The sequence below is a fragment of the Patagioenas fasciata genome, chromosome 14 (assembly GCF_037038585.1).
Source record: "Patagioenas fasciata isolate bPatFas1 chromosome 14, bPatFas1.hap1, whole genome shotgun sequence".
Lineage (NCBI taxonomy): Eukaryota > Metazoa > Chordata > Aves > Columbiformes > Columbidae > Patagioenas > Patagioenas fasciata.
The window spans coordinates 4571601-4598999 of NC_092533.1; the positions used below are offsets into that span (position 1 = coordinate 4571601).

The 27399-nt window shown below is 38.4% G+C and overlaps 1 protein-coding gene across 9 annotated transcripts in view; it reads left to right on the forward strand.

Annotated features, from left to right (window-relative positions):
- Window positions 1-27399, forward strand: part of EBF1 (EBF transcription factor 1) — a 273573-nt gene that overhangs the window by 238553 nt on the left and 7621 nt on the right. For 4 of the 9 annotated variants that reach the window (XM_071814682.1, XM_071814683.1, XM_071814684.1 and 1 more), the window contains exons 11-16: window positions 3081-3169; window positions 20473-20538; window positions 21146-21323; window positions 22509-22688; window positions 26073-26267; window positions 26642-26710. In XM_071814682.1, the coding sequence (XP_071670783.1) occupies window positions 3081-3169; window positions 20473-20538; window positions 21146-21323; window positions 22509-22688; window positions 26073-26267; window positions 26642-26709 (776 nt within the window). In that variant the 3' untranslated portion in view covers window position 26710. The remainder of the gene's footprint in view (window positions 1-3080; window positions 3170-20472; window positions 20539-21145; window positions 21324-22508; window positions 22689-26072; window positions 26268-26641; window positions 26711-27399) is intronic. The other 5 variants (XM_065848986.2, XM_065848987.2, XM_065848988.2 and 2 more) reach the window with 2 other exon arrangements.

A 27399-nucleotide genomic window follows, 5' to 3' on the forward strand; every position in this document is an offset into this window, starting at 1 on the left:
CAATAAGCTTTGCATTTGGAAAAGTATTTTAATAAAAAGTTACCTGAAGTTTACTGCAACTTAAAATATGTAAGTGAGGGAAAAGTACTTACTTTGATTTATATGTCTTTTGGAGGTGTAATTATTGGCTTTTTACTCACCTATGTAAAACAATGTACTTTTGTAAATGGATTTCTGGCCACTTTACTCCTTTTTTTTTTTCTTTTTCACATAAAAAGTAAGCACTGTCAATCAAAGATTTTTAAGGTTTATTTCCTCTTTAGAAATGATTGATAGCCTTTTAGATTTACAAGTTGACAAGTTAAAGGGTTCTATTGGTATAATTATGTACTAAATTCACAGTCTTTCAATTTAAATGTCCTTTTAAAACCACAAGATTATCATACCTGTATTTTGAAAAGTGGGCCAGTCAGTTTGGGTTGGTATACAAATTGCTTCCATTAGCCTTGGGACCTATTTGAATTTAATACAGTTTTTTAAAGTTAGTTATACTTTTAAAATTTAGGGTAATGCGAATGCATTTTAAATACAGCACGTGTTAGCTTGTTTTTAATGTATGGATGTCAAGAACACAAATAGAGAGTTTGTATTCCCTATTGATTCTTTTTTTCCAATCATGGGAAAAATAAAATAATAGCACTGGGAAACATGTTATTGCGAATGGACTTCAAAGGCAGAAATCAGGCTCATACATATTGGAGATAGAGGCAAAACCTTGCATGAAACTGGGATCTCGCCTTGTACTGTGGCTGCCACCAAGGGCGACCTGAGCACTGGATCTCTGCAGTGCCTGGAGATCAGAACATCACCTTTTCTTTTGAGTTTTGCCAGCTACTGACACAACTGGTGTGGCCTTAATGCTGAAGGTGGGGTTAAATATTTAAATGGGGTTCTTTCTTTGAGATGTGACTAATTACGTTTGACTTGGATTATAAATGAACTAAGGAATGGAGGGCTGAGATTGTCCAGTCTGAGATTAGAGGTTCAGGCAGCTAAAGATGTCTTCTTTTCATTTTATCTAAGATCAAAAGGGTTGAATGGTTATAGACTAATGAGTGATGATTAGCTTAGGACCCAATCCTGTGAATTGCTGTGTGCAGCCACTCGCCACCACTCAAGTAAAGCTAAAGCTATTTGAGACAGAAAGTCTTCAGTATCTCTCAGAGGATACCCGATGCCCAGTGAGATTGGACCATAAAATTAACTCTTTTTTTTGGTCACTTAGTTCAGAAAATGCTCGCAAGAAATACTCTGTGGATTTCAAATGTGTTGAATGTGTGGGAAGAGATGAGAAAATGACGGCTATCTCTGGGGGGAATTTCAGAACTGGCCTCCATTTATAATACTGCAGAATTTAGTAACTACTTTCCCAAAGGATGTAAAGCGAAAATGGCCATAAACTAGAGTGAATTAGAGAAGAAACAAATTTGACAGTACCGCACTAAAACCTTCTAACACATTTGCAAAAGAAATGTAAATTAGAACTGTAGGGGTTTGGGCTTCTTAATCTTCTCAGAGAACAGCTATTTTTTTATAATAAATATAAACAGCGGTAAATTCATTTATTGTACAATTTGAAGAAGGTCTAAGCTTAACAGGTTGACAATAAGAAGCCGTGTAAGGAAATGCAAAAGGAATGAAACTGGGGGTTTACCAACACAGGCACTGTGAGATTTTCTGCAGAACTACACAACAGCGTGCAGAGCATGTGGCCAGGGCGTGAAAGGAAACAAGCAAAACACATCCAACCATCCAAAAACCACAAAGAACACAAGCAGGAAAAAAGGCTTATTCTCACCTCTTCCCTATGATGCCCTGAATATAAAGAAAAGATTCATAACTTAGGAGGGAGACCTTGTGCAAGAAGTATTTTCTCTTTGTTAATAAGCTAGGACAAAATAAGAAAAACTTTAAAGTGACCCAAAAATGAAGAAAAAGAAGTCTAAAAATATAAAAATCCATACTGGATTTTTAGTCTGTTTGTTTTCATTTAACTCAAACAAATTGCAAACAAATTGCTGTGGAAAATTTCGTCATTGCTATTGGCATGGGAGAGTCAAGATGTGCTGTTGTTTAGAGATGCTTGAGGATGCTTGACTGTTGTTCCAGTTCACCAAAGCACTTAGGAAATTTTAAGCACATGTTGAAGTCTCACTAACATCTGAGTTTTAAAGTGATCATATGACTGGAAATATAGCTAGAAGGTCATTCAATGCAGTCCCCTGTAATTACAGGCAATCATATAAAAAACATAATATGCTCAAATTTGCTTTGCTGAAAGCAAATGCATTTAAGTATGTGCTTACAGATAAGCATGTGCTTAAAGGCTTGGCACAATCAGAGCTTTGATTAATGCAGGCAGACCAGCATTTTCATGAAGATTAAAATGTTCCACTTCCACCATTTCTCTCCTCCATTTTATTGGATGAAGATTAGGGAAAGATGAACTAAAAGCATAGATGATGATGATGATTATTATTTCTACAATTAATTGATTATTTTTGATAAGTTTAGTGCTGATCAGAGCCTTTTCTGGGTTGCTAAAGTCATTGTGGGTGAGTAAAAAATAAAACCTCTGCCTGTACTTCACAACAAAATTATGTGTGATCATTGCGCATGCAACATATTAAATGTATAATAGAATCTGGAACAGGAGAGGCTCCCTAATAGTTAGTTCTTTTGTCTTCCAATCACAAAGGACTTTCCTCATAATATGAAAGCAGGAAAAAACCCCAACATGAAACATGGGGTGCAAAGCATTTGTCAAATTTATTTCATCATGGCTTTCAGTGATAATAATTGCTTCCTATTTGGAGGATGTACGCAACATCCTCAAATTTTCCAGCAACCTTGTTTTAGGAACTCAAGTGGGAAGGTTTGCATTGCTGTTTGAACCAAAGTCTCAGAACCAACCTCAAACAGTGTTTGAACCAAGACTTCACAGTCAGTGCTGATTTCAGTAAAAGAGGATTTTGCTGTGATCCTTCCTTGGTCTTGCAACGCGTTGCCAATTGCTACAGTGCGATGAGCCCGCTTGCTGTGCGCTTCTCACCTCACCATCTTGTTTGTTGTTGTTTCAGCTCTGAACGAACCCACCATTGACTATGGTTTCCAAAGGTTACAGAAGGTTATTCCCCGGCACCCTGGTGACCCTGAACGCTTGCCAAAGGTCAGCACAAAGTTTATTGTTTTATTAAATATGGCAAAGCTGGTTACTGCATGTTTTTGTCTGGAAGTACAAGACTCTGTTAATGTGATGGTCCTGGTTTGGTACCCAGCCTGGATAAGCTGAAACAGAGACATGGCCAATGAAGCCTAATCAGCAACTTTCATTGTAGACTTATGAGACTTCTGTGACTTTTCTGAGTCACACCTAATTCAAACAGCTCCTGCATTTCTTAAAAGCGAATTTTACTCTGTGTTCTGAAATACCTGACCAACCGAAAATGTGCTCTTTGTTTTTTCAAACCTAAGAAGCTTATTCGTAGATTGAGGCATCTTAGTTTTGGTATCACAGTAGTACTTGCCATTATAATTTTGAGAACTTTGCCATTAATAAAATCAAGTGATTTGGATCTTCAGGGAATGTGTGTCCACAGGTGCTGCACCATGTGTTGGTTTAAGATAATTATTATATACTGCTTTGTTTCAGAATTGATGAAATACTTAGAGCAATGCTTAGTGAAATGATTTGATGTTCATTCCAATCAAAGTTAGTGCAAATTTTTTTTTTGTTGATTTCTGTCAAGTAAAAACTGAGGAAGAAACAGAATATTTTGTGTGGGCTTGTAGAACTTCTGTCTTGTACTGTGAAAATGCTGCCTGGGTCTGCACTCACATCTGTTCTTGCTACCTTGCCTTACTGTACTTTCTCTGCCAAGAATTTGTGGTGAGTTTCATGATATACTGGAGGAAGAAGCAGAGTTCTTGAAGAAGTATTGCTCTTTGCCGCAGGAATACTGAGCAACAGAGTGCATGAGCTGGAGTCACTGCGTGTGATGAGCTGCCACCGTGTGTTGTATCTGCTCTGGAATCGTGGCTGTTAGTGAGTGAGTTGGGCAGTCAAGTGGGCTTGGTGGTGTATTTGATGAACACTGCCTTTGACTTACAGAAAGGAAGATGTGAATTTGCAGACCTGAGACACAGAACAAATTTGGCTTTGATGCCTCAGGCCAGATCCCTTGAACAATGCACATCCAGAATAGCGTTTGTGACTGGGTAAATCTTGTGCCCTTTCTTCCATAGCTTCTTGAGCTGTGAGTAGGATTTAATCAGGGATTGTTGTGGGCTTTGGTTAGTTAAATTTCTAAAGTGTTTCAAAGGTGAGAAGAACCTGTGAACACCACAACTTATTTTTATTTCTTGAAAGAAATGCAATATGTGCTTTTTTATTATTATTTTTTTTTATTTTATTTTTTAACAGGCTTGTTAGGTCTTTTATCTTTGCTTAGGAAGGCTATAGAGTGTGGTTTCAGGGTTGATGATGTGTTGTCCTTCCTTCTTAGCACTAGAGAAACACGCTGTCCTGGAGAGTTACATTTTACATTGGCTCTGTTCACCCTCTACAAGCTGTCCCTTTCTCTGACTTTTGGACAGATTTACAGCAGGACACAGCTTTTGGAGGTTGTCAAATTTCCCTCCAGAGGTGCAACCCTTTCCAAAGAAAGTATCCTTCTGTAGGGGCTCTGTCATCTGTGTTGCGCGTTAGCTGCCAAATATGCACACAGATAAAAAACTGTTTCAAAGAAAATAAGAGACCAGCCTTTATTATGCACTAGGCATTTGCAAGACCGAAAGAAATGCTGCAACATTTGCCTGAACCCAGTGTTCCAGCTGACTCGTAGATGGCTGCGGCTTTCCTCTAAATGAGGAAATTCAAGTAAAATAAGATTGAGCAATTCCAAATTGGGTTATGCAGCTGGGGCTTGTAGTGCATTACCAACTTCCACAGGTATCAGGCTCCCTTTCTGACACCCATGGCACTGAGGGGCTCCCCAGAAATGCTCGTTTGTGCTGGTATGGGAATGCAGCCACCAGGCTGAGCATCTGTCTTCTTCCCACTTAGACCAAGACTGTCACCACACTGATCACACATTCCTGCTATATAGTGTCGCAGGACAAAAAAAACAGGCCCAGGAAAGCTCCACCTAGCTCCATATCCTGACCCCGACATTTAGCAGGTATTTATGGGTAGGGTATGACAATGAGGGTTAGTACAGAGTCATTTGTCCCCTCGTATACTCTTCTGGCTCAATATGTTTGTTCTGAGTGTATTTTCAAGCTAGTTTTTCAGATCTTTAAATTGAGGGAAATTGTGGAATTGTGGTTAGGTATGCAGAAGTATGGTATGATGGCCTAAAAAGTTACTGCTTAAGGAGCGAACAAACTCAGTGAAGAAACTGGTATCACAATGCAAGGTTAGAAGGAAAGAGGATGAAGAGGACCTTTCTGGTTTTTTTTTGTCTTTGGGCAATTCATTCTGTGCAAGCTTGAAGGTTGGACCTCAAGTTCAAGACTCATTAATATGCCGTGCACAGAGCTGAATGCAGCAGGGGTTGGCACATGTCGACTTCTGTATTTGAGGCACTGATGGTTCAATTCCCAGCATCACTTGCTGGCTCCAGGATGATAATCAAGGACGCAGCGAGTCTCTGTGCTGGGTGAGCACTGCACAGTGCTCTTCTCCATGTCATTAAACCAGGAAGGGCTTTGGCAATATTCCACTATAGACAATTCTCAGTGGCTACTTAGAAGAGAATTGGAAGCCATATGGCTTCCACAGTGGAACCACGGGCAGAGAGGGCAAATGTATGAGAGAGACAGAGCGCAAGACAGCAGAGAGGAGAGCAATGCTCAGAGCTTTCAATACCCTTTCCTCCATTCTCCCCATTGTCCTGCCAGGGCATCATCACTTTCTGTTCATTAAAAAGCTCGTACTTATGCATTGAATAAGTAAAACAAAACACACTTCTGTGATTACTGCTAGCGTTTGTGGCCATTATTCCATGGAAACATTACTGAAGAATTAGAGATCTTTCAAGAAACAGAAATGGTTATAAAGTTTGTGTTCATAAGGGCATGCAATCCTTCCCATGGACCAACAAGAACATTCTGCTATGTGACTTATCCCTGCAGTCAAGGAGAAGAGTTGAAGCCATCAAGCGAGTGTTTCCACATGCTCTGCCCTCCAGAGCTGAGCAGTTAACAGACTAACCTGTGTCAACAGGCATTTCTAAAACCATTGGGGTTGTTTGAGAAGTTTGATCACCACTAGTGTAGAACCAGTATCTCCAGAAGTGCTCCATGTTCATGCTTAGGATGAGTTTTCTCAAATGTTCCAGACATGTGGTGGAAGTACACAAAGAAAAAAAGCCTGATTGTGAAGTTTTTTCTATGTCTCCCAGTGCTTCAGTAGCCAAATCCTAGTGGAGAATGTCCTCCCATCATGAGGAGAATGGCACCTGGGAATTAGTGTCTTTAGACTGCTAGGCTGAGAGTCGATATGGAGATGTGTTTTAAGTAGAAATGCAATTTATATTTTCTGGAGAAAAAGGAGTGGGAGCTGGTGTTGGCAGCTGAGTTGTGGAGTCCTGTTCCCTTCTTGTACAGAGCAGGTCAGGGAAAGCAGCCAGTGTAGGCTTGTCCCTAGCAGATGTGCACATCTGTGCACACAAACACGTGCACCAAGAGGAAAGAAAGTCAGTACAGAGGTGGTGGGATTAGCACCCAAAGCTTGGAGTGAGATCAAGTACCAGGAGTGCACTGGACAGTATGCTCTTTCCTTTCTTATACAGACAGGAGGCAGATCAGAGGAAAGAAGAGATCTCTAGGGAGAAGTGAAATGAAAAATCACGATGCTAATGTTAAGAAATTGTATCGTTGTCCTGTAGGAACAGTTTGTAGAAAGCCTGCCTGTGGAGCTCAGGAACAAGCCTGCACACGTGTGTGCAATTTCCCTGTTTCATGAGCTTGCATACATACACACAAATACACGTTGTTAGCTCTTGCATAAGTAACTGCAGTGGAAATCAGGAAGAAGTTCAGATCACAACAACATGTTGAGTCTGTTGAGGTTCATTTATGTAACCACCCTACAACCCTTAAAATAAATGCCTGGCAGATACATTGCAATTCTGCAATTTTGTTAAGACTCCACAGCTATAGCTGTAAAACAGTTTCCTCTGAGAGCTAGATTTGAAACACATACATCTTAAATGATTTAATAACAATGATTCCTTATTATATGCAATTTCCTAGAATTTATCTGCCATTTTCCCCACTTTTACAACTCATCACTTGTATTTAAATGAAGCACAAGATTGTTCACTCTGTGTTTGAGATCTGACGTCCTCTCCCAGCCAGTTTGTTGCATAAACGCTCTCTCTAGGAGACCCCTTATCCCTCCTGAAAGGGACCATTACTTCTGGTTTCCCTTTATGTGGATGAAAGTGGAGCCTTTTTCTCGCTGTGTAGCACACAGGGGCCTCCCTGCTGAGTGGAGAGCACATGTAACCAAGCTCCACCTTCCCTTCAGCTTTTTCTCTGGTCTCTCATTAGACCGCCCCCAAGACATACCCCACCTTCACATTTAGGACACTAATAAAGGACAGGTGGTTATTAGGAACCAATGACTGGCAAAAGCAGTTGTCTTTTCCCATATGAAATCCCACAGATCTGCCCTTTATCCATCGTGACATGGACATTGTTTATATTGCAAATAAAGGTTGTCTCTAAATGTGGGTGGGTTGGCCCAGGCTTGCTAGTGAAGGTTAAAATAGCAATGAAGCCAAGGCAGAGCAGGCTTTCTTCTTCAGGCAGAACCCATGGAAATTCCAGAATGGACATCCATCATGTTAACTCAAAATACTGTATTATAACCTAAGTTACTCAGTTCTAGCTAAGAAAACACTTTATTTTTTCTTTTTCCCTCTCTACTCAGTGTAACAAGAGGTTTATTGGAAAACTTTTATACTAAGTATGGGCGGGAAGGGAGAGCATGCGAAGAGGAGCTGTTGGAGTTCAGTGCTAGGTTAACGGCTGGACATGATATTAAAGGTCTTTCCCAACCTAAATGATTCTGTGATTCATCTGTATAGCAAGGAGGGCATGAGATGTGCTTGGCAGTTTCTATGCTGTACTGTAAAATTTATAGGAATGTGAGACGAGAGTTAAGATTGGTATTGAACCCTTAGGAGTTGGCTTTTTTTTTCATTTCCCAACAATTTGGACATTTAATCAATTTGTCCTGTTGAAAATATTCAGGGAGAGAGGAAGACCAAGATGCCTGAGGCCACTAGGAGAATATCACCCTTATGGAGTGGTGCATGTCTGGGAATACACAGAGTCTGAAAAGAGAGAGACCTGGGAGACAGAGGCACGTTGCTCGTTGAAGGGCACAGCCACATCCAAATGGCTGGCAAGGAGCCCTTTCCTTTCTGAAGGTCAACCGTGTGCATGCACATTTCAGTGAGTTTTCTTTATAAGTGGGTCAGCATTTACTCAGCAAATGATTAGAGCAGATGGTGTAATTTAGAATCTATGACAAAACTTTTAATAGATCAGGGCTAACACGATGACAAGGAGCTCTGTGCCGTTCTCCGTTCCTGATTTCTGCTTTGCCTTGGGGTAAAAATCATGCCCAGGATTGGATTTTCTAGTCTGCACATTCCATCTGAGCAACTCGAACCACTTGTTTGAACATCCTGTAAGAAGGATCCCTGCATTTCTCTGTCCCTGTATCCTTATTGTTATCATTTTAAATACAACAATTAACTGAGGACGGCAGGCAGATACCAAACAGGTAAAGACAATCCTTTTGAGGAGCAGAGCTTTTGAAGGAAAAAGCCACAGTTTGAAGAAAGTAACAAAGGCTGCATTTGTGTATTTTGCTCCGTGAAGCTGAAAATATCTAGTAAATTGATCCCGTGGGAGTAATAAATACACATTACTTTATCTTGTACTTTCATGTCCTATACCCCTGAGCCTTGATAGAACAACACCACTTAATAGACTTAAAAAAAGAGTAATTACAGTCATTGGTTGTGTGATATTTCAGCCCTTCCAGCCCTGCCTGACCTTCTAATTTAGCTCACCGTGTCTAACTAATGCATTTATATTCATCTTTTATGAAGCATGTGTAGTACAAAATTGACTTTGCAGCCTTTAGCAAGCTGTCTTACCAGGTTGAGGATCTGGTTAGTACAGCGTACTCTATAGCATATGTACATTTAGAGCAGAATCTTGCATGTATATGGTTCTGACCAACTAGTACTTTTTTATCCTTTTGGAAATAAAATAAAAAATATTTATTCCATTTCGTCTTCCCCTCCCCTTTCTCAAGCTTTTATTCATTGCGGCATTATTTATAGCTAAACATGCAGGCAGAAAGATGCAAGCATTTTTAAAATGATTACCACTAATGTTTTTACCTGTCAGAAGTGCTTAAATTTTCCTGCACTTTGTCTAAAAACTTAGCACTTTTACCTCTAAAGAATTACAAATTTATAAGATCTTAGCAAGCTGATTTACAAACACAGCTGACAGTTTATGATGAATGATGTTGCAAACTGTACAATATGTTTCTCTGTCATTTCTATGCATGTATATATTAAGAAGAAGATTAAGAAGAGAGAGAACCCCCCCTCTGAAAGAAACCCTTGAGTTAGAGAGCACAGGCACAAATCTCTCTCCTGCGTTTCCTCATAACTTCCTCCTCACTTCACTCATCCAGCAGAGCACAATTGTTCTCTGTGCATTTTCTCCCACCATATGGTATCCTCATTACCATACACTAAGGGTCCATATGGGGAACTTGTGAAGTGAACTGTATTCATTTTAACTGCCAGATGAGCAGCCTTTTGCTTTGCAAGCTTAGCTTAAGTCATCTGCTGTCTTTATGTTGTTATGGCAACACAGCACCAATAAAAAATTCTAATCTACTGTAAGTGTCTGGGATCACAGTATTTTAAATGCTTGCCGTAACTGTCCTCTAAGTGAAGATGCTTGTTCTTTCAGTATGACAAAGGGTTATTGTCAACTCCAGCAGGTGGCAGTAAAGAAATTTTTTTTTATTTTATTTTATTTTTTTTTTCTTTAAAAAATTAGTTTTCCCCAATCTCCCCTACCTCAAAAAGTCATAGAATTACACAATATGGTCAGTCCTATACATTTCCTAGGATTTCTGACACTGAGGCCAGAACTGCAGGTGATGCTCAAATACTAAAGGTAGCAAAATATGATAATGATGTGGTGGCATTTTACTGACAGAGATGCAAGTTCAAGAACCACTTGACCAGGATTCTGAATCCTCCGTAGGCACATCACTAGTTCAGTTTTGGAGCTGCTTTTTAGCTACACTTCCAAACTCCTGATTCAAACACAAAGCTAATTAAGAATATCTTATAGTAATGGAAGTAGGCAGCAGCATCCTTAAATATAAATCATTTTCACCTCCGCAGGCCACATGATATGTTGCATCTCTGTCTCTCTGTCTGTATTGGAAGTGAATGTTTGTAGTCTCAGTTCATCAGTTCACATTAGCCTCATGCTGAATATTTAAACACAGAACAATTTGAACACACCATGAAGAGAGACAGTGACTGCACTTTCACTTGGAACAGCAAGAGCTCATCTAATAATAATTTAGTAAATCAGCCATTTAGTGGCTCAGTTGTATACTGTATTGTGCCAAATAATATTCAGTTCAACTGTATGCTGGTGAAATTGAAATTCAGACTCCAGTCACATGGCACTTCTTTGCTCAATGGAGAGATGAAATGGAAAATCGCCCTCCCAATGGACTGTTTGAATGTAGTGATTTATCAAAAATATAGCGGAGTGACAATATAAACAGGATTTGGTTGTATGTGCTACAATCTATTCTAATTAGGCTTTTGTTATTGCAGTTTCTTCTGCACAGATTATTTGATAATTCAGGATTTGCATTTACATCTTCAGCTTATTTTCTATAGGGGCAGAGAGCAGATATGCATAGTTACTATACAATTATAGTCCTTTAAGGCCCAGTGCTGTGGGAAGTGTGGTGAGACTTTTATTGCTGAATTTTGAGTCCTGGCTCACAGGGAACACCGTGCCCTTAGGAGCAATGGGGAGACACAGCTGCTGCCTTTCCTCCTCATGAAGTGCCATGTATGTTACTTTAGAGCATGAAAGCAATATCAGATTAATTTATTTTCCCTGTTTAAGGCTATCAGGATTTGCACAAAGTGGTAATATCTTATATTAGACTAACTGATATAACTAGGAAAAAAAAAGACAAGGTTTTGGGTGCACAAGCCTTGCTTCCTGCGTGCTGGCTGTGCCGCCTCCCACCTCTATCAGTGGGTCTAATAAAAGATATGATCTCACCCTACAAAACTTGTCTTGGTTGTAACCATGGACCATTGTGACTTCAGCCAAACAACTATGCTTTGAGGCTGTCTCTGGTGAAGGTGGAGAAGAGAGAATATTTTCCTAGAAAGTGTGTTGTGAAGTTTAATTTGTTCCCATTAAAGTGGCGCTTTGAGATCTTTGAACTCAGGGCATTGCAGGAGTGTGAAGTAATGTCTATAATCTCACCTACGGTTTCCATTTCTAGCCTAGTTTTAGGTGTTACGCGGTGGTTTACGTGGTGATGTAAAATATGATTGCTGTGTATTTCTCACAACACAGTCCAATTGAGTAGCAGAAAAAGCATCCTCCTAACCATCATGATGCCATTTAGCAGAGAGTGCTGGAAGCAATAGGATGCCTGTTGTCGTAATTCTTCTAAGAAATACAGAGCTTCACAATCTGTACTCAACTGCTGACACTTGAAAACTCAAACATTTTGGTCAAATGAATCAAGCAGTAATGTTTCTTTTATGAGATCTCCTCACAGGAAGAGAAGTTTTGGCACCATTTGGAGATCAGGCTCAGTGATCCATCATAGCGAAGTCAGCTGTCCTGGCGCGTCTCACAGGTCACTCGATCGAACCAGTGGCTCTTACAACTATATTATTGCTTATGGAACAGTAATTGAGGCACCATGGTTAAAAATTACCTGGTCTAATAGGCAGTGAACAATTTGCACTCAATACAATTATAAGCCAAATCATTCATTTCATAACACTTGGACTAATTTATTTGTTGACCTTTTAATATCCATAGCTCTTCAGTAGTATTAACTGCAACTCAGACAAAGTCTCTTGTTCATTTTACTTTCATTGATTTTTTTTTTTTTTTCCATTGAGGCAATAACAGTTGTTTGAGTACAACCTTTTCTTTCTGTTGTAAAAGTCAATCATGTAGCTTATGTTGATATAACTCAACTGGACTGAAATGTCCTCTAAGTACAATAGCATACAATCTCATGCTACTTGTATAAACACGGATATACATTTTGGATTTATTTTAAATAATGTTTTGGAATGCATTTGTGACTATAGATGATAAATTATATACTTGCTGAGAGGAGAATGAAAACAAAACACAGAAGTAATTTTTTTAAGCAATGCCACATATATGTAACAATTTTTTGTTCGTATACTGCGGGAGATCTAAGATACAGAAATGTTGGCTTTTGTGTGTGTTAATTTTGTTCTTTAGGGTGATCTAAGTGTCTTTACTAATACTGCCATATATCTTTTCACTCACAATAGAGAAAGGAGCCCCAGATTGTGTAAAATAGTGTACCTGGTTCTACATTGTGTAGGTATACACAGAAAGACACTGTTATCTCTGTAAAATGTTGGATACATATAATTTCTTAAATACATGGTTATTCAACATTTATACTTGCTTTGAATAATTTCAGCTGAATTGTTAAGGCTGTAAATTAAAAGACCTTTTTTTCTGATAAGAAAGTTGAAAAAATTTTAGAATGTATGCAAGAAGGCACTTCATTGAAGTGCTCTTTCTGAACCAAAGTCTCTTTGTACAATAAAATACTGTAAATCCTTTGAACACATAGTTATAAAATATAATTGTTACACATTTGGCATTTTATGCTTCCCTAGAAATTACCACTTGGTATCAACACCTAATCTATGGTCTGTCTTTTCATTTCAATTGGGTCTGAAGTGGTCCTTTGTTGTAATGAGAATGCCCCTTTCAAGAGACTTCTTTTAATTATACTGATGATAAAATGTAAGTGAAAGTAGTCATTTGTAGGGGTTATGACTGAGCAGTGTTTTAACTGTAATACTAAAACCTACCAACGTTATTCCAGTCTCTTTCAACATTTTTATGCACTCACTCTCCACAGAACAGAGTGGAATATCATTGTAGGTCAGGATTTCAATACGTCGTATTTTTCAGTTTTCCTCCTGCTATTAAAAGTAACCTGAACTCTCAGTTTCTAACTACCTCACACTTCTACCTGAAGCATACAATCCAGAAAAGTGACAGTTTCACAGATCTTAATGATATGCTGGTTGTTTTTTTTTTTTCTTGTTTTGGTTTGCTGGTTTTTTTTCCTCCCTTCATTAACAGAAAATGTGGGCGGGTCTTTAATTGCATATAGGTGAACACTTGTTTTTTACAGAAAATAGTTGGTTTGGCATACTTAGGTAAATTTTGCGTTTATGTGGACTTATCCATTCAGGATCTAGTTTGTATATCTCATTTATCTTGTCTTCTAATGATTTACTGGATCCAACAAAGTGATGATAGTAGGAAAGATGGGGTTGCAGAACTAAGGAAAAGTATGTGCAGAAGAACTGGTCTTAACAGGTTGGGATAAATATTGCAGCCTTTTGTACAGCAGGAAAATGTGTTTCCTTTTGTCATCTTGCTATGTTTCAATCTGAAGGAATCTGTCTTCAGATCCTCACAGTCTGAGCTTGCAAGATAACCTGTGGGAAATGCTGTAGAAGATGCCAGTGAATTACCATAGTGTCAATGTGTTAATGACAGTGAGTCCCAAATATGACTCACATCCACCAGTCAGTATCTTGTAGGATGGAAATACATACAAGAGTACAATGTAGTAATAACTACCAGCTCTGTGCTGTGTGCATGGAAGGTAGATTGACCTCATGAGTTAAAAGTTGATAACTCTGAAGGGTTCCTACAGGTAGCTGTATATGTCCTTTTTCTAGTAAACTTAGTGGTTGGGGCAAGACATACTCTAGACATACTTAGGAGAATCAAATTTCTACAGCTGTCTGAAGGACACAGACATGAGTCATGTAATCGCTGTTGGATAAAGTCCCTAAAAGAGGTGATTTAAGCACTGGCCATGTGATTTTACTTCTACATATCTGCTTTCACATATTCACTCTTCTCCCTTTGACTTAGAGACCTAACATTAGCAGAGAACTCTAGAGATTTTTCAGCAACCAAACCATCCAGTTTACTTGCCAGATGCTTCAGTTGATGGAATTCGGTGGAAGCATCCAAATTCTCAAATGTCAGTTGATTCAAAGAGTTATTCCAATGCAACTATATTAATACTAGTTTATTCCATGCTACTGTGTACCTAGCTGAAGTACACATCTGTGCCAGCTACTAATTCTGTTACCATTGTTATGTGCCCATTATTTATGAAAAACAAAACCAGGAGCATGAGTGGTGTGGATTAAAAAAAAGGGGGCTGATACCTTTTTTTACGCTATATTAACAGGAGGATAATAGGGGTAAGATGGAAGACTTACAAGGACAGACTTACAGGTGATCATCATAATTTTGTTCCTTCTTTTTCTCAGCAGTGTTTGCAATGGAGACTGTTTGAACAGAGTGTGTTATCCCTATCGTTATGCATTTATCACCTTTGTGGTTAAGAGGTGTTTTAATCATCGATTCTCAGTGTTTATGGCTAGATGCCTGCTTGCATTTGCACTTCAGTGTTTGTTCTTTCTGCTACCTCATATAGGCTTTCTATATTTTATTTATAAGGTTGGCTCACTGTGGAGCAGGTGGTAAGGTCATGCATGACTGTTTTTAGTGCTGTAGATTTAGGATGTGATTTTCAGTTTGGGTGGAGGCTGATTAGACTAAAATGGCTTGGAAAGGCTAAAGTTCTAGCTCCCACTGTAGACTTATTTTCTGGAAATTGCCATTGAAATGCAATGACAGGAATTCAGTGCATTTCCATCCTATAGGCAGTGGAAAGCAGAAGCTTTACTTTTCTTTTTTTACCCCTCAAGTGAAGTGTGTTGTCTTTCTCATTTTGCCTTCCTGTCTTTGTAATATCTGTATGGTGTTTACTTCTTCAGTATGATTCAATTATAATATATGGAAACAATTCAGTTGTTTGTTTGCTGGAGAAGTTTCCATCTTTATGTGAGTACAAATATCTTTTTAGTGAAATGGCCCTGTTATTTTATACTTTCCATTAGGCTGGCGTAGTTCCCTCAGTTTTACAGTAAATGAAGGGTCTTTACATTTTGAATGGATTTTATGAGTCTTTATAAAATTATAATTGCTGAAAATGATACAATAATACAGTGCTCAGTGTCAACGTGGAGATGGGAGGTTCTGGACAGGATGAAACTCTTGTATACCAAGCTAGGTAGCATTTCAGATCTGTGGCGTCCTTCTAAATGGCTCTCTACCAAAATGTTGGGTTTGCCTTTACACTTGAAAGTAGTGATCAAAATTTTATCTTTATCTTTCAAAATGTGCACACAAAGTCTAAATTTAAAACTTAGTTCTAACATATATCCTTAACTAGCACATTTATAATTTCACCCACTGAAAAACAAAGCAAAAGTTTGAGAACAGATTGTTGCCATTTTGACTTGGAATTTCAGAATGTGACCTTTCCAAGGTGAAGAAGGGAACTGGAGTCTAATGTTCACCATTTTGACTCTGCAGAAGAGTTTTTTTTCTTGCAAGTAGCCATGAGAGTAGGAAGTTAGAAGGCAGAGGCAGGAGGTCAGACATAAGAGTCAAGGAAGTATGAATGACATCATCATCCCTAAGTACCCTCTCAGAAGATGAATGGGCTCTCTCTTGTATTACAATGCTAAAGAGCATTAGAAGGTGATATGATATCTAGACAACACATAAGATAAATGCCTCAGAGTATGCTAGAACAGCTTCCCCCCCACACCCTTCACAAGTACATAAATCCTTTGGTGGTCTCAATAATACAGTGTGCAGCTGCTGAGTATTATATATTGTGGTCAGCTTCTTCTTGACAAAACTCATTTAGATTTCACAAGTAACTTTAACATTATCTAATTTAGTTACTTAAGCTGAATAACTCAGTGTAACTCTAGATACCCTTTATCTGACTAGACTCACAGCCCTTTTGGGACACAGGGTGGCTTTTTTCACGAGTCGCTGAATAAAAAGTAAGCAGCTGTCAACAGAAGAAATATTCCATCTTTTTAGGAGGTGACACAAAATGTGTTTATCACGATAAAGCTTGACACAAAATGTTTTCATCATGATAGAACTTGAAATGCAAATTTCATACTCTTCATTAATTCCTTCTGAAGGGAATGCATGCCACAAATAAAACATGCAAAGTTGCTGTAATGTTGGTTCAAGGTACATTCTGTCAGAAGTGGATTCAGTCTGAATTCCAGTCTTTGTGCTCCAAAAGCACAGTCATTCTGGTATGATTTATACCATCTTTCCTTCAGTAATTTTGGAATACGTAAAGCTGTAGCAGACTTCACTACCCAGCCTCCTCTTTTGCTTATGTAAATAGCCCTTAGTATTTTCAGAAGGAAAATTTGATAAATTTTTGAAACAGGCATACAATTAAATATTTTAAAGAAGTAAAAATCCCTCAGTAGAAAATCAGCTTCAATTTGGAATAAAAATGGACTCTGGATCGGTGGTGTGTAGCTGCATGAAGGGCACAGTTCTGATGCATCATATTTAATCACTAAAGTAATCTTTTCAATATTTACTAAATTGTTATTTTTATAGAAATAAGATGATGCTCATTTGAAATCAAATGCAGGACAAGAAGACCCCCATTTTAGCTCTAAGTAAATGCTGTGAAGTCCTTTATTCTAAACCAAAAGCTGTCAGACTTTTAGTATTACTAGAACAGTGGATCTTTCTTGACAAATTCCCCCATAAATTAGATATTAGCTTTAGTCAAACTCTGTCTCTCTCAGGAAATATTTCCACTTGCATATTCAATTGAAAGGACCTTACATGGTGCCCACTTAATGCTATGAAAATCTAGGTTTCTGAGATGAAGGCAAAGAAAAATTTCTGTGAACAAAAGAATATGTGGCGTAACAGACCTTGAGCTTCTGCAGAGATTTCTTTTTATAGAATGTGAGTTTCACTCACTTTCTGATATGTCTGTCTGCTGCTCTGTCCACCTATCTGTTTATCTATCACCATTGCAGTGGTAACATGCAGTATCAATTGGATTTTAAAAGACATAGATCTTTTATATTAGCTGTCCTTTTTTATAATACCTTTTACAAATTTAATCAATGCATTTAATACATAATATAGTTTAAGTGCAATACACAATAAATATCCGAGCTTCATCTTAAACATGCTCTAGCCTTTAAATTGTTAAAACTGCAGTGCCCTTTCAATCTACTTACATAATGCCATAAAATATACATTTCAAGGTAAATGAAGTCAGCTACTTCAATTTAGTCCCTCAAACTGGTAGTAAATGAGAGGTTAACACTATGGTGCCAAACCCATTATTGAGTAAATTTAGCACCTTGGACAGCTCTGTAAAATCTTTATTGCTTTCCTGACCTGCTCGTCATGTTCCGTCTGTGTGTTCAGTGGCTCTCGGCTCTGATTGAAAGGCAATATATTAGATCCCGAACACAAACATGCTCGGGGGCTGCTTCACTGGGAGCGTAATGACATGGAGGTGAGAACAATTTTCTGGTCACCGCAATCCGAGCACCTTGCAAGGTCTGTTGCTCTAACTTATAGAGGACTTTTGGGGCTCCTTTGTATGTGGAGTCGTAACAGTAGCTTGTATGGTAATTTAAGCAGAGCTGGAAAGGGTTTAAGATGCGTTCAGAAAACAAGAAGTTACTATCTTAAGCATGTCTGTAGTAGCATTTTATTGTGTATTTTTAAAGCTAGTTTGTGTATATAACAACTACCGCTAGCTCTGGAATAGAAGATCCCACTATTTGACACAGGAGTTTTTGTGTAACATCTACTTTGTATGATCTGAAAATATCATAAATGAGAAATGCTTTTATTGTGTGAAAATATTGTTAGAGAAAGTATGAAACTAAAATTTACAGATTCTGAAACTGTTAAAATAATATAACCATTGACTAGCTAGGAAAATTGAATGCTACTTGTCAAGTATATTTCAATAAACCATCATGAAATTTAGTTTTATTTACATGCAATATGATATGTCATCAAAGAACTTTCACTGTTTAAGAACTGGAATATATTTGATAATAGATAGAGCGGCTGTAAGATTCCATGTAATTACCTCATTTTTTAACATGGTCTTCAATCTCTTTTTAAATGCATTCTAAGATTTTTGGCTCAGCATTACATAAATAACTATGATTAGTCAGGTTAAGCCAAAATGACTATTTAAACTTTCTTCTATTTTCAGTAATTGGGCTTAATGACAGCTTAGGTTAACAATATTCCAAAGCAGTTTGTGGGCTCTGTATTACATTATAATTTTCCATCAGTGAAATATATAGTGTAAACAATTTCTCCTGAAGTGAAATATATCCTGCTTGGCAAAGTCAAACACCTGTGTAGTAATTTTCCACCTAAAATCATGGATTGAAAAAGATAAGATTTTTCAGTAACATCTCTGTTCATATCTTCAGTACGAGATAAAAAGGGCAACTCAGTGTTCTGATGATTCTGGTAAAGCAACATTGATTGATTTTACCTGGATGTTGTTTGTAGTCTGTCTGTCCATAATTATGCTGCTAGATGTTGTGGTCAAGCTACACACACACATAAAAAATACAATAAAATAAACAACAACCATGAGACAACCACAACAAAAAGAAAAAAAAGGCTGTAGCAACTTAACTCCTCAGAATCTGTTTCTGATGTAGTGATATAAAAATCCATTAATTATATATTACCTCTCACTTCATATGTGGAAAATAATTTAAATGTGTATTCTGAGAGAGGGTGCGTGCAGCAGAAGGGAAGCCTAAATGTTTACTGGGAGTACAAAAATCCTCCATCTCATTTTTGAATTTAGGACATTATATATGTCATAAGTAGTTACTGCAGTATGACAACTATTTTATCTTATATTATAGAGAATTTAAAATTGAAAAAAATGCTAATATGCATCTAAAAGCTTGTCATTTGAAGAGTTGTTCAAGGATTTTGAAGAGGTTATGGTGACAGCAAAATGAACGCAATTATATCTCTATTTTCTGATCAGAGTCTACAGTATATGAAAATTGAGCATTACTGTTTCTTTTTGGTATAAAATATGGCTATTGTGTAAAATATTTTAAGTTAGAAAGTTTAACTTTGTAGAAAAGTGTAAAATCCTTAGAACTGGTTCTATTTTTGTAAGCTACCTGCAGAAATATACCGTGGTGGATAGCATCATGTTAGTATATTACAGAAATGCTTAGGGGCTGGGAATTACAAAAATATATTGTTTTAATCAAAGGACAGTCTTGACTGGTTTTGATCAGGCAATTGGGAATCTGCTACATGCTTTGAAAGAATAAGAAAAAAATGTCTTCTGGTTTAACTCTGCAATGCATTTTTACATTTTTTATCAGTATTGTTCATAGAGATTTGTCCATGCTGTAAAATGTAAGAACACAGGAAATATTATTACTTGCATGCCAGTTTAAAATACTCAAAGAAATAGTAAGAGAAAATGAACAAATAGGAAAATGGAGGGGAAAAAAATGCCCCAAATGGAGAACTAAATCCCAGACTGTTTTAAATTCTGCTGTCCATGCAGGAATTTTTCCAGGAAACACTGCACGTACTGGGCCATTCTCTCGTACTGCACGTGTTCTCCTCTTGTGCAGCACTTTATGTACATGGATCCTGCCCTGACCCATCACATCAGATACAAACCAAAGGAGTTGAAAGGTTACATTACCAGTAGCACAGGACTGACTGGATATCTTTTGAACGTGGCCTGCTGGGTAAGGTCACAATTCCTGCAGTATGCAATTACGAATAAAATAAACATATTGAAGGGATTCATAACATGCTCTGAATGACATTGATTGCAGTAATCTAGTAAATGACCTCAGGATTGTATTCTGTAATAAACCGATGAGTGGTTTATAGTGCAGATGGTAGAGACAATTGAGTGATGTATTTGATTTTGCAGCACCAATGATTCTCACCTTTTGACTTGATTAAGCGTGTGTGCGAATAGGATGAACTAGTGATTTAACACCATTCGGTGGTTGGTGATAGTTGTTACAATTAAGGTGTACCTGGTGGGAGAAAAAAACCCACACAAACCACAGTGCAACTAATAGAAGAGTGTAAAAAGATTCTAATATTTGTTTTTCTCCCCACAAGGAGTTTATTGAACTCAGAGCAATGCATCTGTTTTTATATTGACAGGAAGTAATACTTAAGAGGGCTGCTGATTTAGTAGAAGCACTCTATGGTATGCCACATAATAACCAGGTAAATGCATTCTACTTCAGCAATTCTAAAATATGGCTATTTCTTAGATGTATAGATAGATCAGGGGCTAAAGGTACATGATACTACAATGTGAGACAAGAATAAATATAGAAGGCAATGTCATATCTGCAGTGGGGTTTAGTGTGCTTGTTTTCTTTTTTAAAGGGTGTGAATTTAGTGCTTCTAAAAGCAACATGCTATTAACCCTGGAGGCATTTGCCCACTTTCAGCAGATACTATATAATATGGACAATGATATGCATTATGTATTGCCACCAGTGATGATTCAATCTTACCCTAAAGACAGCTTTAAGGTGGAGTAAGTCTAAGCTCCAGCCTCATTCTGCCAGTTGGTCTTGTTCTACAGAAGCGTGGCCGCTGGGACTGAAACTTCCAACTCTCTTACCGCAGATGTCAGGATTTATCACAAAGGCAGCAGATCTTATAAGCATTATCTATCAGTCAGCCAACTGGTCTAGAAAGAAAAGCATCTAGTTTTTGCCTTTGCCCAGGGAAATGTTTCATTTTAGCGTGTAAGAAAAGGTTTGTCAGAGTCACATTGGTAACACTTTTATTCTTTTCTTTTTTTCCCCTTCTTATCCTCTAGGAAATAATCCTGAAAAGAGCAGCAGACATCGCAGAAGCACTCTACAGTGTCCCCCGCAACCACAACCAGCTCCCCACCCTTGCAAACACGTCAGTCCATGCTGGAATGATGGGAGTGAACTCCTTTAGCGGTCAACTCGCTGTCAACGTTTCCGAAGCCTCACAAGCCACCAATCAGGGTCAGGAGAAGACTCGTCTTCCTCTCTCTATGAACCTTTTCTGATAAAAGTCAGGGAATCATGAAGAGCAGTGAAATAGTGATGGTTCAAATCTGCAGGTTAGACAGACACCATCCCACATACAAGCACAACCTTTGAAGGACACAACGCCGTCATGAGATGGGCCTTTCTTTTGTCACTTTTGCCCCAGTTTGGGAAAAGCACTTCTGCATGTATCTAAATAGATTTCCTTCTGCTTGAAATAACACTTGTATTTGTGTTTAAATTCCCCTAATTATTTTAAAAAACTTTTGCATTTCCCCCTCTCCTTTACTCAGCTCTATTTTTTTATCCAACTTAAAAATACACTTTAATGAAAAAGTATTAGAATTAGACTGTTTACTAGAAGGGCAGACAAAATTATTCTGCTTTACACTAAAAACGTATAAACTGTTTTTAGATTAAAATATTTTATGGATTCACTGTGTGGCAGGAAGAAAAGCCGGCTTTTTTTTTTTCTTTTAGCAGTGAAGATGCATTTTGTACTTCTGTGCTTCTAGAAACAAATATTCCTTTTTGGATATTTGGATATAAGTTTCCCCAACTATCATTTCAAGAATTAAGTAGAGACTCAAATTTTAACTTGGTCCCAAATTTGATAGTGATTTTCTACCAAGATCATGATCAGACCAGGGCAGAAAGACTAAGAATATCCCACTACTTTGAGAAATATACCATACATTTTCTAAAGTGTGCAGCAAGCATCTGTGATGGAGTAAATGAGAGAGATGTCAGAATAGAGTTAACAAAAATTATATGCTTTTACATACCTTAGGTTGGCATGTACTCCTCGCTTTGAAAATGTAGGTCATGTTTACTCCATTTCCTACAAGCAGCTCTTTCAGAGTGAGTGTTCCTGTGATACCCAGTGGTGATCTTTGCTCGAGGGCATAGGTTGCTTGCGGAGCTGTGGAGGCTGTAGCCTCCCTCCTCCATTTTTGTGCTCCCATCAGCAGTGACTCATGCAGTGCGGGTCCACAATTTGGGTTACGTGGTGGTAGTGGTGGTTCTGGACCTCCCAATGCCCGCCATGGCCAGACTATGCCACTGGCTTGGTAGCCCAGAGTTACTTGCTTGTCGCTGTTTGTATAAGAAACTGTTCTTGGGATAATACCAATTTCTAAATGTGTTCCCTCCCCACAAAAGGTTTTACTCGCAACTCAAGCAGCGTGTCACCTCATGGCTACGTGCCAAGCACCACCCCTCAGCAGACAAATTATAACTCTGTCACAACAAGCATGAATGGCTATGGGAATGCTGGAATGTCAAATTTAGGCGGTTCTCCAACCTTCCTGAATGGATCTGCTGCCAATTCTCCCTATGCCAGTGAGTATTATATAGCTCTTCTGTATTTTATGCATTTTCATTAGAAGGAGATGATGGTGATTTTTTTCTGTGATACTCAATATTTGGTTTCTATTCTGAGCACTTGAAACAAAGCTTAGTCCTTTCTCTCCTCCTCAAGGTACTGATCTTTGCAGCACTTTGAAGACATTGGTGTTGCCAGCAATGCTATTTTCTGTTTTATTATTATTATTATTATTACTATTGCTACTATTATTATTATTATTATGTCGTAGGAGCTTAAAAATATCTCTCATTATTTGGGCTGATAGTTTCATAACTTACCTTATACTCTGTAAATAAGAAAATAAGAAATGCTGTCCTCAATGTTGCAGAAAGCAGGGATGACATAAGTGACACTGGATCAAAAGTCAGTTGTCAGTAGACGACTTTTTGTTGTAGGGGGTATTCAAGGAGGCTGAGGGGCTTCGCTGCGGGAAAAATAGTTTATTCCAGCTGGAAGATATGCAGAGCAGAAAAGTTTGCTGTAATAAGACTGACAGCTCCATAAGCTGCATGACAATGTTTCCAAGACCTCTGAGCAAATAATATGTTCATGACCTTTATAAAAGTTATTAATTGCTATCGGGCCTAATCTTGATTGCTTACACGCCATTTGCTTTGGAAATAGGTATTATATTGACTTCACTGAGAGCTTAGCGTTAGTAAATTGTGACAATGGCTCTTAGAGTTTGTGGTTTAGTGTCTGCACAGTGAATGCCACAAACATGTAAGTCACACAAATCATACATTGCATGGCATAAAGAGCTTATGGTCTACAGTCCCAGTTATGGAAATATTTATGTGTAGGACTAACTTTCTGCATTTTGATATCACAGGTCTAGTAACCTGCTTAAATATAAATGCATTTCTATTGATAAAGGCCTATGAACCTCCTCTGCAGCCACTCACACAGCTCAGTAGTCCCTATTGACATGAGAAAATTAAATGAATAGGACCTGCCCAACTCTGCTGACATTACTCATGTAGCACAAAGGATTCCACTGACATCTGCAGAAAGCTGGTAGAAGAATCAGACCAGAAGGTCTTGTCATATAAATAGGTTTATGGGCTGAGACCCTTGCACGGACAGGACAAACAGACTGCTGAACATACCAAGGTTTATGGAGCAAATCTTAAGTTTAGTGGTGTAAACAGCAGTAATTAATTATTTTGAATTGCATTGCTAGAATTCAGAATTTAAAAAAAGGGATAGTAACTCTGATTTTGGAAAATTGCCTCCAAGGCTTCTTAGCTGCTGCAAATTTAGAAGAAAATATTTAGCCACGTAACTAGTACTTCTAATCTAGGGATTGCTAAACCAGTTATTATTCTTCTACTCTAATAATAATGTAACAAGTAACGTTACGAAGTACCTTACTTATTAAGTTGAATTTACTGTCATAGAATCTGTGTACTCTGAATTCATAATATAACATGATTGATGAGACATCTCTTTTTGGAAGCAGATGCCAGTAATGCATTTAAAATACTCTAGCAGGGTATTATTTCATATTTATGAACGAAGTCCTCTTTAGAATAGCACTTCACTTCCCAGCCCTGGTTGTCTATTCTAGCTATATTTTGGGAGGTTTTCTTGGTAGATCTGTCACTCTGCTAATGCCTAATCCATTGCATCAGAAAATGCTTCAATCATGACCTGAAAATTAAAAGGTGGCATTCTTAATTAAATCAATAAACTAATTGCTGTATAGTAGCAATTCAATTTAGGTGCTTTGATTGCTCTCCCTTAGCTAGTACTTCCAGACACAGAGTGACTTCAGACTAAGATTGTATCTGTCAGACTGTGAAACTTTGAACATTTAATTTCCATTAATTGATTTCCTCAGTGTTAACAAATATGATATCAGATTCTCAAATAAGAACTTAAATAGGGTGATTTTTATCTACACAAATGCAAATAAAATAATAATTCAAAGCCCAGATTATAGGAATTTTAGCCTCTAATATGTAATTAGTCATAGAACCCTCATGTATATAAGCAGTTTCTAAACAGAGCGAAGAATGAAAGTGCAAGATCTTACTATTGGTTTCACAACACTATCTGAATATAAAAGTAGTTGGCTTTATTTTCATGAGAACAAATTCACTTAAAACTCAGTGATAAATACACAAAGCAAAGATATTTATCCCACTCTATAGTAAAATAATGCTTTAAGGATATATGATTTGAAAAGCAAACCTCCTATATGGCGGATTTGCATTTTGGACAATCAGTTCAATCCCTCAAAAAGAAAAAAAGAGGTGAGCATTATGTGTACACTTATTTAGAAAAATTTAAGACTTTCATTTGATTCAGTCTTGTCGTTAAAGCCAGATCTTCACTTGATGTAAACCAGAACGGCTTCATTGCTTAGCTAGTCCAGCTGAGATTCCAGTCGATGGCTCTGAATGCGAATGTTGTATTGACTGTATTCAAACAGTGGTCACAGATGCTCTGGGAGAATTATTTGTCTTGGCCATTATTAAACAGCCTTTCATTTTCAAAATTTTCCATCTCGGGTGAGATACTAAATGCCAGTTCCATTCCTGTGCATAAATAAATGGTCACATGAAAAATATGACTGTCATGTCACTGAGAATTCCCAGGAAGTTGTCACAGTGGAAACTGTCGAAAGCTGATGGATACAGGGAAGCTGGAGACTGACTTGGTGCTAGTAGTTGTAACACAGAAAGCGTCGGTGGCCATTGTGAGAAAGGTTTAATGGTTTAACCCAACCATTTTTGCTGCCTCTTGACAAGCAGGTTGACTAGGCCACCACTGAGACTTCTCTACCTTCTGCAAGTTTCCCTGAAACCTTATAGGTCTTTCTGGAGCCGTCTCACCACAAGAAAAGCACAGATTAAAATGCTGGTTTCCCATGGCAGTTAAAAACCTCAAACCTTTACAGGTTAAAAATTCTAGATCAAGATTTATACTCCTTGTCCATCAGTTCTGTAACCCCTGAGTTACCTACACAGTCTGATTTCACTCTTATTCACCTACACAAAAACATCACCAATTTGGACCAGGGCATTGGCTAATGCCAATCACTAGAAAAGTTTAAAACAGGATGGCAAGACAGGGTTGTTGTAAGAATAAATATTTGCAGTGACAGAGAATTAAGGGAGTGTTTAAGACCTCCAAGAATTCCTGCTCCTCAACACGTGCAAAACAAAACAAGTGGGTTACCTGTAGCGATTGATCACACTTTCTGAGCAACCAGAAATGTAACTGCAATAAAGGCCTTTGCCATTTGAAATCAGACCCAGTGCTTCCAAGAAGCAGAGTTACCATGTTTCTGCAGCCTGCTGTTTATCTAATACTAAGTAATGCCTTTTGGGGGGGTCTTTTTTTTCCTGTAGTTGTGCCATCAAGTCCGACAATGGCCTCCTCCACTAGCCTCCCCTCAAACTGTAGCAGTTCCTCTGGGATTTTCTCCTTCTCACCAGCCAACATGGTCTCAGCGGTGAAACAGAAGAGTGCTTTTGCGCCCGTCGTGAGACCACAAACTTCTCCTCCTCCCACCTGCACCAGCACCAATGGCAATAGCCTGCAAGGTAGGTGAAACCAAGTCTGGAGCATAGACAGCTTCTCTCAAACCCATCAGTTCCCGGTGCCTTGCCAGGCTCCAAACCACACCGAGTTGTCAAAGGGGATAGAAGACAATGGGGGATCCCTGGTGGTCTCTGTCCTAAAGTTTTCTCCTGTAAAAAGTAACTGGACTCCACCACCAGCCCACCTAGTACTGTGCAGGTGTTTGGCAACCACCCTATCTCTAACTCAACTAATACTGCTAAATTGAGAGGCTGTGTCTTTTAAAGCACAGACCCACTGTTATGATAAAAAAAAAAAAACAAGTAATATTTCAGCTTACTAATACCATCCTTTTTCTTTCTTTCCTCTCTTATTCCCTCTTGTCGTCCTTTATCAGACCAGTCTTTTGTGGACTCTAGCAAGTACTCCACTGCAGGGTCTCTCCAGGGGCTGGCCTTCTCCTGAAGTACGTCACTCAATCTTCCCTTCCTTTTTTTCCTTTGTCATAGTACACTTGTGCAGAAATCCTACTGACAGCAACAGACCGTTACAGAGCTTGGCACTAATCTCTGCCTTTCATAAATAGAAGACACATTACAAACTAACAGCAGCACTTTCCAGTTTAAATCATACCAGGGCAAACATTAGTTTCCACTGATTAATGTACTTCTGTGCCAATTAACTCCATAAATGGTGCAGGGCCTTTTTGGAAGCCTCTTCAATTGTTGGTAACAAGGGGCTGCTCCTTTTCTGCATCCCTTCCCCTCTCATTACAAAGTATTTCAGCATTAGCACCTAAATATGTTTTGAAGCGTCGCTGCAAGCTGAGGGAGTGACAGACAAAAGCTTGTCAAACCGAGGATGCTGCAAAGCCCAGTGCTGCCCGTTTCATTGTTTGGTTCAGCCCATTTTACAACACTGTGCCTAAACCTTCCTGTGTAATTACCTCAGGACGCATTAGTGTGCTGAGAAAGTCGTTTTCATGCTCGCTTAAACTGAGGCGTTTCCATAAGCAGATGCATCCAGCTGCCTCCAACTGTGCCAGAGGTGGGGAAGACGTTGCAGTATGCGTTGTGTTCCCGCAGACCTCAGGTCTGTTTTCCTTTCCACGTGCCTGTGCAAATTATCCAAAGAGCATCGAGCAGGGAAGAAAAT